Source organism: Amia ocellicauda, chromosome 10 (assembly GCF_036373705.1).
Source record: "Amia ocellicauda isolate fAmiCal2 chromosome 10, fAmiCal2.hap1, whole genome shotgun sequence".
NCBI classification, from domain to species: domain Eukaryota; kingdom Metazoa; phylum Chordata; class Actinopteri; order Amiiformes; family Amiidae; genus Amia; species Amia ocellicauda.
In genome coordinates this window covers 21,474,184-21,489,146 of record NC_089859.1, presented here as the reverse complement: position 1 = coordinate 21,489,146, position 14,963 = coordinate 21,474,184, and the positions used below count along the sequence as shown (strand labels likewise).

The following is a 14,963-nucleotide window of genomic DNA, read 5'->3' as shown; positions in this document are numbered from 1 at the left end:
AGGGGAGTGTCTGTTGTGTGGCAAACTGGAGACCCCCTGTCTGACTTTCAACCAACACAACCCTCCCAAGATCCACAACCACATGGCGCCCCCTACCGTCTGAGAGAAGGGATACCCTGACTGCAAGAATATATCAAAACTACAACCTCTCTAAGTCATTTAATACGCATTGAAAAGTAATTCAGCATGAGGACAGGTGCACCCCCATGTTTCAACAACTGTTCTATGGCTTCCTTCTAGTGCTGCACAGGGAGGAGATTAAAATGCATTTAATGTATGTTTCATAACTGCAGTAACGTGCAAAAAGACACACACGATGCAACGTCACCAGACCCAGTTTCCACACACACACACACACACAACCGGACGCGTTGTCTCCACACAAACCAGTTCAATTGTACAGCACTGGCATGTCGTTCGAGCACCTACACTGTGCGCTACTCAATAAAAGCACCGCGATCCTGACAGGCTTGCCAGCCACTGTGCAGATGTGAGTTCACATCTGCACAGTGGCTGGCAAGCCTGTCAGGATCTCTGTGTGCTTTTATCTCCAGCATCTCAAAACTGCCGCTTTCGTGCCGCAGAGCCGCCCTGGCTGTGTGCACTCGGGCTGTTTGCTCAGCCCAGGTGCGGCCCGGGTCCCTCCCAGGGTAAAGCCACGGCGCGCCGCGTCACGATGACGTCAGCAGCCATTCAGCACCGCTGCGCTGGCGGAGAGTCGCCGCATCACCTGCAGCTCCGCGGCGCAGCAATGGACGAGCAGGGCGGCTAGCAGCGCCTACAGGACGCGTCTCCGGGGCTCATACTCGCTCTCCGGTGAGTCTGCCTGTAATGCGTTATGGAGAGAAGAGCAGAGTCGTTGTTCTCTTGTACAGATATGTATAATTAGCGTGTCTTTGGCTCTGCACTGTGGTGGGGCCTTATTTAGGCTGCTGCAGAAATCCAGGCTGTGCCCACTCTCTGCGTTGGTTTTGGTGCGGCTCAATACAGGCCACACCGATGCCCCGATGTGTCAATGTGGCAATGGTGTGCCAAGTGCTGATGTGACATAAGCAGGAGAGGAGGGTGTGTGTGTTGGGGGTGGGGGTTGCAGAACTGGCAGCAGGAGGCCTTGCATTGCATTTGGTAGCCGTGCATGGATGCAGTGCAGCTGCTGGGGTCTCTGTGCACACCTGTGTGTAGGAATGAGTTTATACAGGGTAGATAGACGGGCCTGCTCCTACTGTGCTATAGCTGTAGTGTTTTTAATGCGAATGAACTGTACTGTGTGTGTAGCATGACTCTCATTTACAGACGGGGGGGCAGAGGCAGAGGCAGGGCAGTGTGTGTGTCACAAGGGTGTGAGGCCTGAACTGTTCACATCTGTTATGTGTGGCGTACATGAGAAGTGATCTCTCCTGGTCAATGCAGGGCCTTTGCTTTGTGAAGGTTTCCTAAACTTCTGCTTATGTGATCATAACAATGAGGCTGTTCAATAATCATACAAAGCTTTTGGACTGTTATTGTCGTTCAGGAAGATGGCCCTCCAATATAATGGGTCACATGTTTGTTCCAATTATTACTATTATTAGAAAGCAACTAGATAATTGATAGCGCAACTGAGCTGTGTGTATATGTGTGTGTGCGTATGCGTGCACTGCAGCTCTCTGCGGTTGAGGCGAGTTGTCTGTTTGACTAACTGGCATCGAGTTAAAGGGATGAATTATTCAAAAATGGAATTAGTTTTCCTCTGTGACTAACTGTTCTGACCTTTACCAGCTGACAGAAACTGGGGAAAGATATCAGCCTGTGTGTGTGTGTGTGTGTGTGTGTGTGTGTGTATTTAACATCCAATAAATAATTTACTTCATGAGAGTATGAAGCAAAAACAAGGTCTTTGTTCCTCCTCTGGTTAGTGGGATTATCTGTGTATTGAATGTCAGGACAGAGACTGGTTATGTTGGGAGAAAAGGCTGGAGCATCAAAGTTGTGACTGTTTAAAGAGCTGAACCTTTTGTGTTTATTAATTTCCTTATATGGCCTGTATATTCTGTAGTGTGAAGAGTCACCCGTGTTGGGCACTCTGCGGTTTTGTACTAAAATAATAATTTGAATCACTTATGTTTCAGGTCTGGAGAAAAACGATGGACAATATGGACAGACGCAATTTGTAAGTGTGTTTCAGTGCACAGAATGTATTTGACTAAAGCTTCTCTAGAAATTAAGGGACTGCAGTTATTTTTGTGTGATTAAATCGACATGGGGATATACAACTGACATAGGATAGTTCATCTGTATATGCACCGATCAGCCATAACATTATGACCACCTGCCTAATATTGTGTAGGTCCCCCTATTGCCTCCAAAACAGCCCTGACCCGTCGAGGCGTGGACTCCACTAGACCTCTGAAGGTGTGCTGTGGTATCTGACACCAAGACGTTAACAGCAGATCCTTTAAGTCCTGTAAGTTGTGAGGTGGGGCCTCCATGGATCGGACTTGTTTGTCCAGCACATCCCACAGATGCTCGATTGGATTGGGATCTGGGGAATTTGGAGGCCAAGTCAACACCTTGAACTCGTGATTCATCAGACTAGGCCACCTTCTTCCATTGCTCCATGGTCCAGTTCTGATGCTCACGTGCCCATTGTAGATGCTTTCGGCAGTGGACAGGGGTCAGCATGGGCACCCTGACTGGTCTGCGGCTACGCAGCCCCATACGCAACAAACTGCGATGCACTGTGTTCTGACACCTTTCTATCAGAACCAGCATTCACTTTTTCAGCAATTTGAGCTACAGTAGCTCGTCTGTTGGATCAGACCACACGGGCCAGCCTTCGCTCCCCACGTGCATCAGTGAGCCTTGGCCGCCCATGACCCTGTCGCCGGTTCACCGCTTTTCCTTCCTTGGACCACTTTTGATAGTACTGACCACTGCAGACCGGGAACACCCCACAAGAGCTGCAGTTTTGGAGATGCTCTGACCCAGTCGTCTACCATCACAATTTGGCCCTTGTCAAAGTCGCTCAGATTCTTACGCTGCCCATTTTTCCTGCTTCTAACACATCAACTTTGAGGATAAAATGTTCACTTGCTGCCTAATATATCCCACCCACTGACAGGTGCCATGATAACGAGATTATAAGTGTTATTCACTTCACCTGTCAGTGGCCATAATGTTATGGCTGATCGGTGTATAATGTATATGGGATGCATTAGACACAGGGATTAAGATTTTTAAATTCCCTAAAGCACTCCTGATATAGAGTAAGAGAACAATAATAATTGGAAAACATCCTCAACTCCTCATATTCAGTATTTTTCCTTGTCATTGTGGTTAAGTCAATAGTTGATTTAATTGCCCTCGATTCTCAGAGCTAATATTGTTCACTGCTGGCTGAACGCTCTTATCAGTTTGTCCGCTTTAGTGGCACCCAGTTCTGTATTTCCACTGGATAAATATCACGCCCTGAAAGATTTTAATTCCTTTTATAGTTTCACAGCATGCTTCTCGCTTGCTTTTCTTTAGATTTTGTATCCCATGTGATGCAAAAAGGTTACATTGAAACATATTTGGAGAGATTAATCAGAAATGTGGCCAAATTTGCAAAATCCGTGATGATTGATGTGAAATCGGACATTGATTGACATGTAATACCTACGGATACAATACAGAAACTCAAATATTATCGAGCATTGTTTTGGATTTGGTCCCAAGCGCGTATCTGATCTCAGAAAGTGCCTTTGTTGTGTTTGTGCAGTGGATATTCCCGGGAATATTACGACCGCTACCTCCAAAGCCAAGACACGTCTGTCGTAAATAAGTTTCAGCAGAAATACTGGAAGACCAAGCAGACGCTCATTAAAGTCACGGGCAAGAAGGAGGATGAGCACGTTGTTGCCTCCGACGCTGATCTTGACGCCAAGCTGGAGGTGAGTCTTCAGTGTTTATCGAGGCAGCGGCAGAGATCCCCAAAAAAACAGCTAACAACTAACTACTGTGTGAAATCTGAGGATGTAATTTATTTTTCTCTCACTCCAGGTGTTTCATTCAATACAAAGGACCTGTATGGAGCTTCTGAAAGTCATTGAGCAGTATCAGAGGAGGATTTGCTGTGAGTAGTGTGTGTTACACCAGCCCTACTCTTGAATTTAAACGCCTACGCAAGATAAATGTATGTTTACCTTGTGTGGCATTAGGCAAATATTTCAGGGAAAGCCGTAAGTGGTTAGAGTTCAGATGCAGTCATCTGAACAAGAAGAAGAAATGCCAAGATCATTCGTTTGTTTTTTTTATTGAAGAGGCTTCTGTTTTTATTCAATGAAAGCAATTCATCATCCGGTACTTTTGTAGTAAACAATGTGCTATAACATCGTCTTCTACTGCTAGTTTTATCGCAGGAAGAAAACGAACTGGGAAGATTTCTGAGGTCACAGGGGACACAAGACAAAACTCGAGCCGGGAAGATCATGCAGGCCACGGGGAAGGCCCTGTGTTTCTCTTCCCAGCAGAGGTGAGTAATGCCGTAAAACTGTCCCGCAGCCTCGCTTAAATACAGACTTTTTATCATTGTGTTCAGTCTGTCTGTGAGAGATTATTAATGTCTTCCTGTGACAATGTCCAATTTTCAGTTAGTCATAAGTATTTTATGCAAGGCAGAAGCGTATGAGTCTGAGTTAGAAATCTCTGCCTGTGGGGGTGCACTATACTCTGGGCTTAGACTCTGTATCAAGTCACAGAATCCATTTTATCACTATCCGTCTCCATTCACAGGGAAAACTCACGAGTGGACGACCAGTGCTTTTCATTTCCTGTGCGATGGCTGCTTTCGCCCTGGGGGTGGATGTTTAGAGCGCGGCGTTTCATTTGAGTTTTTGTTTTCCAACCCAGACACACTGGGCATGAAAAGGTTGTAGGGTCTCCCTCCAATGGAAAGCCAGAAAAGTATTTAAATCATCGCAACTTGTTCTCCGCTTGGCTGCCACCCAGAAATGAACAGATGTTCTCGCTCTAGAACTATTCCCCGAGCCCCCCGGCGTAAACCCACCCCCATCGACACTGTCCGTGTCTTGACCCCAGTATGACGCACGCTGGGCACTTTGGTTTTTAAATAGTTTCCCGAATATTTAAACCCCCCAGCACTGAGTTCCTTTCTGTCTTTCTCTTTATTTTCCTCGCGTTGGGAAACCCGCAGGCTGTCTCTGCGTAACCCGCTGTGCCGCCTGTATCAGGAGGTGGAGACGTTCAGGTACAGGGCCATCTCCGACACCTGGCTGACGGTGAACAGGATGGAGCAGAGCCGCACCGAGTACCGGGGGGCGCTGCTGTGGATGAAGGACGTCTCCCAGGAACTGGATCCTGACACTTCCAAGCAGATGGAGAAATTCAGGAAGGTGTGGATTCTCTCCCCCGTCCCCTGATTATTGTGGCCTGAGGAGCTCCAGACAGCAGTAGAGTTCACACACTGCTCAACACTATTCCCCCGTGTCTATAGCCCTGCAGCTGTACAGAAACCGCAGATCAAACACGCTCTGCGGTGCCGATTTTACACTCTGCACAGGTTTTGTTTACCGCAGACGAGTGCTGCTGCAGTTGTGTGTCCTTTCCACTAGAGGGTGCAAGCAGTGCGTCAGAGGAGTGAAACTGTAACACATTAGTGCGTAAATGTTTCACCCAGAGATTGTGACACTCGGTCGCAACATCTGTTCGCACTCATAGTAACTTCTTGAGGCCTGGCTCGAGTCCAAGTCTTGATGATGTTTTTCCGCACTAAAAAGGTTACTCTGCATAAAGTAACATACGAGTCTCTCTGGTCTGTTTGGATTCATGTTCTGGGCTCCAATTTGGCTCCTTAACTTTGGCTTTATGTGTAGATGAATCCACTTTCATGGAAACCGAGAACATCGGAGGGATGTTATAATGCGTATGATGAAATGGCAGCAGATTTGAACACTCCAAAGACTGCAGATTTGTTTAAAAGAACAAGTGACCTTCCTTTGCATGTTTATCTAAATTGGTTATTCATAAAGTCACAGTAGACAGTATGTGCGGCAGAGAGAGTTTTAAGCGTTTTGAGCAGTTAATGACTGAGGTCAGCTCTGAATTCACCTCTAACAGGTTTCAGCTGCATGGAGCCGAAGCCGGGCATGTTTTGTAGATCTTTGTGGGGGGGAAGCTGTGTGTTTCTGGCTACTTTTTGGCAGCGCAAGGCGGGTTTTCTGCCACTCATTGACATTTTGTGAACAAAAGAGGCCACTTGTGGCTCCGGTGGGCTGATTAATGCGAGCTGCTTCGTTAGAAGCGCCATTAATATTCATCGTGAGCGTTTTTAATAAGGCACAGTGCGGCCAAACAAACAAACAAACCGACCAAAAATACAGGAAAACAAGACAGTGAAGTACAGAAGTGAAAAGAAAAAAACAAGGTTAGGGTTCAAGAAGAAACAATTCTCAGCTTTGCAGGACTTTTAGAGTGTTTGTTTTCAATGTGAAAACACAAGGAAATAACAAAGAAAATATGGATGTGCTACTGGATGTACAGGACTTTAAAAGTGTAGGCAAGATGTATTTATTTATTATACACTCAGAATTGTATCTCCTTGCAGCTGCAAATGATTAATTCCCCACCGTCAAAATCACAGCAAAAATAGTCATTATGAAATGAGGTGCCTTTGCCTTCAGGCCTCGTTAACGCCTCTCGTACACAACTTGAATCGCAACTAAATAAAGATGCACCAACGTATTTATTGTTATTATCATCACTACCAGACCCTTTGACACCTTCTGCCTTTCAACAAGAGATCATAAATGTTTGTTAAGACCAGAGTGAGAGGGTGGAGAGTTTTGCGCCGAGATGCTTCACTGCTCTTCGGTGCGGTTGGATCAGTCCTACATCTCACGGTTTATTCATGTTGCTGTTAAAACTGCAGTTGGTTAAACACGCCTGGATTACAAGAGTCATAGACGTGTTCGCTCACATATCATCTTCGATGTCTTCTCTTCGTCTCTCAGGTCCAAGCTCAGGTCCGTCTCTCCAAAACCAGCTTTGACAAACTGAAGAACGACGTGTGCCAGAAAGTGGATCTCCTCGGCGCCAGTCGCTGCAACCTGCTGTCTCACGTGCTCACAACCTACCAGGTATCAGAGACACACGATTCAGAGATCTCTGTGAACTTTGTGGAAGAAAGAGAGTCTGAGTGAGGTCTGTCTTCCATGGTTGATAAAGAGATGGGAAACAAACTGTGGCGATTCTCAGATACTGGAGAGTCTTATAAACAAGAAGTCTTAGACACCTATATCTTTTTGGTTCAGTAATTTCAGTAATTCAGTAATTGTGTATTTGTTATCAGGCAATAGATATGCAGATATTCCAGCAATTTAGAATGTATATTGTCCAGGGATGTTCTCAGTGTGATGTATCCATTACAGAATTATCATGTGACACTGATTCTACTTTTGTCAGTTACTACAGGTATTGGTATTGCTAAGGTGTTTTTTTTTCCAGTTAATTGTGTTTTTGTCCTGGTTTGTAGACCACACTACTTCACTTCTGGGAAAAGACGTCTCACACCATGGCGGCCATCCACGAAAGTTTCAAGGGCTACCAGCCGTATGACTTCACCACACTGAAGGTATGACCTCTAGGTTATTGTTGTCCCATTGGCTTCCAAATGAACTACATTCCTCCGCTACAAGTGTTTTGCTGGGTCCCAGACGCTCAAAGGGATGGGATTCGTTATTCACTGGGCCCGACTTTCACACTGGGAGAATCCGTCTCCTTAATTATCTGAGGATTTGAACCTCAGTGAGGCTCCATCGTGGTAGTTGTATGAGAAGAAATCTTATTAAAGTGACAAAAATAGTCCAGTGACTGGTCGACTCCACATGCTTCGCTCCGGATGTTTCTGAGAAATTATTACAGGTCATTTAAAAAGATATCGAGCCCAGATTCCAATATGATGCTGCTTGTTTTGCTTCTGTCAAGTGAAATATAACAGACAGACAGTAATGCTGGTCTGTGTTGCTCGATTCATCTCAAAGATATGCAGACAGGAAGTGCAGCAGAAACCAATGCTTTTGAGTTTTTGATACGGCTGTACTTTCATAGTTCTTTTGAGCTTTCTTGGGTGCAATTAATTCTTAAACAAATTATATATATATAATCACTGTTTAAAGAAGGCATATGGCATTATATTATGACAGATTTCCTCTGATGATCTCCCTGGGGTTTGAGAGATTCTGCTTCCTGTGATTATGATTATTTAAATAGTTATGGCATAAACACCATGACCTTATACTGGCAATCTGCTGGTCTTTAGCAGCTGATTCAATCGCTTTGATAGGAAGAAGCAGGTTGGAAATTAAGTTGAAAAACAAGTCTTACACATTTGTACATACAGATGTTGTATTTTGATGATGATGAAGATTAGTATTATTGATACATTGGGTTGAATTGTAAAAATGATAAATGGCAATGTATTGAACCAGGACCACTAGGTGCAGAATGATTAGTGGAGGTTTTGTAGTTTCATCTTTGTAGACTGTTTTGTCTAGATGAAAATGAAGCTCATTCCTGTCCCTGCGCACTGAACTGGTCCCTGCGTGATGCTGGCGTGTACCGCTGTGTTCACGGCTCACGTCATCCAGAAATGTCTCGGTGCGCGGAGCATGTGGCGTGTTATTGCCAGCAGCAAACAGCAGCGAGAGCATGAACGGGTAATGAATCTGTCTGGAAAAATCACTCGAGATCTGTAATCGCAAACTGCTGGGTTTGGTCTCTCTGGAGAAAAAGACCAAACTCTTTTGTCCCCAGAGAGAAATAAAAAGACAGATGTTTGTCATTGTAAACGTGTTTAAAAATAACAACAATTGACCAAAATGTGACCTTTTCAAGTGTGTATTATATGAGTAAAGCATTGAATTGGAAACAGGATTGACATGATTGGAGCTTTGTTTTGTTGTGCTAATCTGTTATCTGGTTCTCAGAACTTGCAGGGGCCCGTGAACAAACTGCTGGAGACGGGGGCCAAGAAGAAGAGCAAACGGAAAATGAAAGGCAAGAAAGATGATTCTGAGACGATGGCTGACACAGATGACAAGTACGTTTTAATCCTGACCGTCAACTCATATTGATGCCTGATCAAATTATCTGTAATTGTGTAGCTAAATACAATATATTTGTTTACTGTGACAATAATTAAATGGCGATAACCTAATGTGGTAGAAGTGTGTGTATATGAATATTTGGGTCCAATGTCTTAACTGTTGATGACATAATAATATCTGTCTGTTCTTCCTCCTTCAGACTCATTTCATTAGATGATGAAAATCACAACGAAGAGACTTATGATGCAGGTATCGGGCATTATAGATCATATCAATATTTTCCTTTTATTATGATTTAATCTGCACAAACTACACAAATAATGTTGTCACCCACTTCAAATGAAAATATTTCAATGAAAATTATTGTTTCACTTGAAAACAGACAATACTAAAGTTTACTAACATGATGTCAAAATGTAATTAAGGTACATTGTATCAAGGGCTTAACACATTTGTGCAACTGGATTATGTTGTTGTTCCGTTTGATTCTGCAGCTCAGAAGATCCATGGCACCGATCTGTTACCCGGCTTTGAAGAGATTAATTTAAGTGGAAAAAGAAATACAGGTGAATCAATACATGTAGTTCAGGTGAAGCTGTTTTTACAACCAGTCATTCCTGACACACAGCGAGTGACAAATTAAAAACCTGAATAAATGAATGGAGGATCATAACGAATGCAGATGCCTCCAAACAGGTGTACTGCATGATACAATTATGCAATTAACATCCTATCCTGCTGTGTGGCATGTATACAAATGCTGAGCAGGCCCAGCTGACCTCGATTTTGGATCAAGATGGCAAGAGGAAAGATCTAAGAGTCTTTGAAAGAGGGGTCATTATTGGGGCATGAATGGCAGAGCTTCAGTCACAGACACTCAACTGGCTCGTGTTCTCGACAAGTGTGCGAGTGCATGTGTGGGACACCAAGAGAACGATACAGGCCTGCCTGCTTGACCCCTACAGTGAGGGGGTCCGGAGGCTCTGTTATGCTGTGGGGGGCATTTTCCTGGCATGGTTTGGGTCCATTTGTCCCCTTAGAGGGAAGGGTCACTGCAAATCATTACAAAGTTATTCTGAGTGATCACCTTTATCCTATGGTGACACATTTCTATCCTGATGGGAGGGGTCTCTTCCAGGATGACAATGCCCCCATCCACAGGACACGAGGGTCACTGAATGGTGTGATGAGTATGAAAATGATGTGAATCATATGCTATGGCCTTCGCAGTCACCAGATCTCAACCCAGTTGAACACCTATGGGAGATTGTGGACCGACGTGTTAGACAGTGCTCTCCACCACCATCATCAAAACCCCAAATGAGGGAAGATATTTTGGAAGAATGGTGTTCATCCCTCCAGTAGAGTCCAGAGACTCGTAGAATCTGTGCCAAGAGCATTGAAGCTGTTCTGGGGCTCATGGTGCCCAACACCTCACTGAGACACTTTATGTGGGTTATTCCTTTAATTTGTCACCCGTCTGTATATATTACAGTAGAGCAGGTTATTTGAAATAAGCCAGGTTTTGTTTAAAAGCTGAACTTGATCATGGTTGTTGGGTTGTTGTTTGCTTTATTTGCCTCGAGAGCAGCACAGCATCTGTAAGAAATCATTTTAAAATGTCTAGCAAGTGTTCGGTTCCTGAGATTCTGATTCATATCGTCTGCCTCCCCAATCTTTCGATATCGGTGACTCTTTTTAGGTGGGCTTCTTTATTAATTTAGTTCTGCTATTTTACCTGAAATTAAAAACAAAAACTCATTTTGCTGCACAGGGACGCTCCATGGCAACCATTACCTGCCACATAAGACCTTGTGTTTCCATCAGTGGATCAGACATTGAAGAGACTAAATTAGTTTGAATGGATTCTAAGAAAAAACTGTTCTGCTGCTCTTCAAGTGCCATTCAAAACCCCATCACAAGGCAATGTCCTCAAGCAGGGTTCCTCCTTTATTACATTGCTGAATGAGTTTTAAGATCTATCGCAGTGTTTTATAACCCTACACTCCCTCCCTCCCTCAGCCCCACTGGACCTGCTCTCTGACCCGCGGGAGCCGGACGTTGGGGAGCGCGACGACATGGCCCTGCTGAGCGAGATCCTGAGCGGCTCCTGTTTGCAGGAGGGCGACTTCGGCCGGGAGTGGCAGGCCGCCTTCGGGGAGGAAGAGTGCGTGGGGGTGGCGGGCCCGACCGGCGCCGGAGACCCAGCGCAAGAGGACTCAGCCTCTGGGTTCCTGCCCTCGCAGCTCCTGGACCAGAACATGAACAATCTGCAGTCCTCATTCGCGGGTGAGACCCTCGAGAGCCCAAGATCAGTGCCATTCATCCAGCCCCCGTGGTGTTGTGGACTACGGTATTGGCAGCATCCGTCAGGGTCCGTATCCAGACCGGGATGGGCCAGGTTTCCGTGAAGAAGGAACTGTTAGTGGGCAGTTTGCAAATTATCATAAAACAGACCTGTGCGTTCTCTCGGTTACAGAGTGGGCCCTGAGCAACGCGGAGACGGCGGCCCAGACGGCCGAACGCGCGGCGGGAACCAATGAGAGTGAAAGCAAGCCGTCGGTGAGAGGTGAGTGCGTGTATATATCTGTTCCCAGGTAATGAGTCTTCATCCCATCACACACACACGCATGTTTGTTTCGCCTCTTTTCAATCCAGGAGAAGAGATGGTCCTCTCTGTGTCATAAACACATTTTGTTTGGCGAATTCTGACACCACTATTTACACATTTAGCTCTTCAAGTCTTTACCTTGGAATTGATCATGTTGCTCTGTCCCAATTTTATTTATTTTTATGTAAATATTCAGGCACAGTCTGGGGACAAGAAATTTCCAAACAGTCCATTTACCGCACTCTTTCTTAATCCAGGCCTCAGCTACGCAGCTAAATGTTTTTTGATGCCTCTCTGATGAAGCACTACAAGGCAGCATGACTTTGGCAGGGTGGTCTGCCAGAATGTATTTCCAAAAAAAAACACACTGGCAGAGACCTTGATGAGAACCTTCTAAGGAGGAGAGAGCAATCTAGAGAGGAATAAATTAGATGTCTGTCCTGCAAAAGTGACTGTGTGCCAGTCCTATATGAATGTTAACTCAGCATCTCCCTTGTACTTCTAGAAACCCCCAAACCGGCTAAAGACCTGTCGGCTTGGTTCAACCTGTTCGCAGACCTGGATCCGCTGTCGAACCCGGACGCGGTGGGCAGGACTGACCGAGAGCACGAGCTGCTCAACGCATGACCTCCGCTCTCGGTTCTTGCCATGTCCGTGTTTGCTGTAGGAGGGATGGAGGGTAAAACTCTATCTTTGATGTCATGTCACTTAAAAAAGTACCGCTCCTGCTGAAGATATAGAGGGTCTTATCATTTGTACACAGATAAAGGTCATTAGTCAAACCTGTTATGTCATAAAATACATGTTCTGAGGGAGGGAGAGCAGATGCACAATTCTGAGTGTATTTCCAGTGCCAAATGAAACATCGTATCCAACTTCCTGTATTGCTTGGAAACTTTTGATGTGCCATCCAGGTGTTGCATCACTGATGACTGGACATCCACAAAAGCCATTGTGTCTTTGTTTTGGAGATCTGTAGAGAAAAGCACACTTCACCCCCCATCCCAAAACTGTTTCAGAGTTTCACCACCGAATATCAGAACAGGCAGAATCTGTTCTTCTCACCCTGTTGCCTGTATATTTGTCAAAAGACATGCATGCCCATATTCATAAATCTTTATCATCGTGTACAATTTAGCACCTGTTTTTTAAAAGATGAAAAACAACCCCCCACAAGCACAAACAAAAACGTAAGCATTTAATTTGCTTTTTAAGTTTGGCGTTTGAAAGTTGTATGCGTCTCTTGGCCACTGCGTTGCCTTTTCATTCCTCATTGGGGTGTTGACGTGGCACGGCAGTCAAGCGTTTATGAATATAACCCCAGTTCTTCCCTAAAACAAATGTTTGTCTGCACTATTATACATTTCTTGTCTCTCGATACTGTTCCCCTGCTTTGCGTTGATGTAGGCCGGCTGTCGGCTCCCCTCGTGTGAGAGAAATTCAGTGCCGTTGACATCGATGATGGAGACGAGCGAGTGTGACATCACTGTCCGTCAGGCCTGGTCAGTTATATTGAGCTGCTGTTATAGTTTCTAAAGCAGCGCCTTCTTAAAGTTCAAACCTAATGTTCAGATAAGGATAAGGAAGTTATAGCTCCTTAGATCTCAAACTGACGGCAGGTTAGGTTTGTATGTGTGCATCTTAACTGCACACTTTCTGTTTTTAATTAATTTATTTCGTGTGCGTTTGTTAACACACATGCTAGTAGACTTGAATTCACAACGCAGAGCTGGGGGACGCGACGGGGAACCATTCTTTAAGACCCTAATTTACATGAGCTGAACTGACTGTATTGTAGATCTAGGAACTTTGTCTGTGGGTTTACTTTGAGGATATTCAGTATAAAGATCAAATGCACTTCATTAATAAAACTGCTCAATCTTCAAGACATTAAATCCACAATGTCCCACAACAGTGCCTACATGAACAACTAGTCTTTTTGGGTTTCAGACGTGAACAAGAGGTTGTGATAAATACCAAATCCTCCTGCATGTCCAAAAGCATGGATTATAGTTTTAGTTTTTTAGCTCGCATTGATACAGTAAGTTTGCTTTAGGCTCATTACTTTTTTTAACAGTAAAATCAGAAGAAGTTTTAGAATAGTCTCGTGTACATTCACATTGATGTCAGCTTAACACCAACTGTCAATTAGCAGGTTTGTAATACTCGAAGGATGCATTTCGAGCCAATATTATTAAAGAGATGTGAATATGTGGATATACAGGATATACATATTAAGAGTAATAATTATTTAATCATGTCAACACTATGCCAAAAATGCATTTAATTTCTCCTATACACCCATGTGATGGACATTTTCATCTGAAGCTGTATCATTCTTTAAATGAGTTTTGCCTGCCATTAAATGTATCTTTGATTTTAATTTCTTATGGTTTATAATGTGTATTAATAACTATTTTATTAAGTGTATATTAAATTAATATGATGCAGCCAAAACATGACCAGAATTCCTGATTTGATAGCAATTTGTAAACAAATATCATTATATTATATATATATATATATATATATATATATATATACATATACACTCACCTTAAGGATTATTAGGAACACCTGTTCAATTTCTCATTAATGCAATTATCTAACCAACCAATCACATGGCAGTTGCTTCAATGCATTTAGGGGTGTGGTCCTGGTCAAGACAATCTCCTGAACTCCAAACTGAATGTCTGAATGGGAAAGAAAGGTGATTTAAGCAATTTTGAGCGTGGCATGGTTGTTGGTGCCAGACAGGCCGGTCTGAGTATTTCACAATCTGCTCAGTTACTGGGATTTTCACGCACAACCATTTCTAGGGTTTACAAAGAATGGTGTGAAAAGGAAAAAACATCCAGTATGCGGAAGTCCTGTGGGCGAAAATGCCTTGTTGATGCTAGAGGTCAGAGGAGAATGGGCCGACTGATTCAAGCTGATAGAAGAGCAACTTTGACTGAAATAACCACTCGTTACAACCGAGGTATGCAGCAAAGCATTTGTGAAGCCACAACACGTACAACCTTGAGGCGGATGGGCTACAACAGCAGAAGACCCCACCGGGTACCACTCATCTCCACTACAAATAGGAAAAAGAGGCTACAATTTGCACAAGCTCACCAAAATTGGACAGTTAAAGACTGTAAAAATGTTGCCTGGTCCGATGAGTCTCGATTTCTGTTGAGACATTCAGATGGTAGAGTCAGAATTTGGCGTAAACAGAATGAGAACATGGATCCATCATGTCTTGTTACCACTATGCAGGCTGGTGG

General features: G+C 44.1%; 1 protein-coding gene across 2 annotated transcripts; it reads left to right on the top strand.

The window, feature by feature from the left end:
- The first annotated feature begins 670 nt into the window (after positions 1-670).
- On the top strand, positions 671-14,077 carry ica1 (islet cell autoantigen 1). 2 transcript variants are annotated; one of them, XM_066715522.1, is made up of 14 exons: positions 671-816; positions 2,109-2,149; positions 3,740-3,911; positions 4,021-4,093; positions 4,369-4,492; positions 5,174-5,372; positions 6,990-7,115; positions 7,511-7,609; positions 8,964-9,076; positions 9,283-9,332; positions 9,578-9,649; positions 11,106-11,372; positions 11,563-11,652; positions 12,200-14,077. In XM_066715522.1, exons 2-14 carry the CDS (start codon positions 2,124-2,126, stop codon positions 12,319-12,321), a joined length of 1,533 nt encoding a protein of 510 aa, XP_066571619.1. In that variant the 5' UTR covers positions 671-816; positions 2,109-2,123; the 3' UTR covers positions 12,322-14,077. The 2 variants fall into 2 exon arrangements, with proteins under 2 accessions (XP_066571619.1, XP_066571620.1); XM_066715523.1 differs by lacking the exon at positions 9,578-9,649.
- The last annotated feature ends 886 nt before the right edge of the window (positions 14,078-14,963 follow it).

Coding starts and splice junctions, on each gene's coding strand:
- ica1 (XM_066715522.1), top strand. CDS start 2,124: ATGGACAATATGGACAGACGCAATTT. Junction 4,493..5,173: donor TGTTTCTCTTCCCAGCAGAG/GTGAGTAATGCC, acceptor GGAAACCCGCAG/GCTGTCTCTGCGTAACCCGC. Junction 9,333..9,577: donor CGAAGAGACTTATGATGCAG/GTATCGGGCATT, acceptor TTGATTCTGCAG/CTCAGAAGATCCATGGCACC.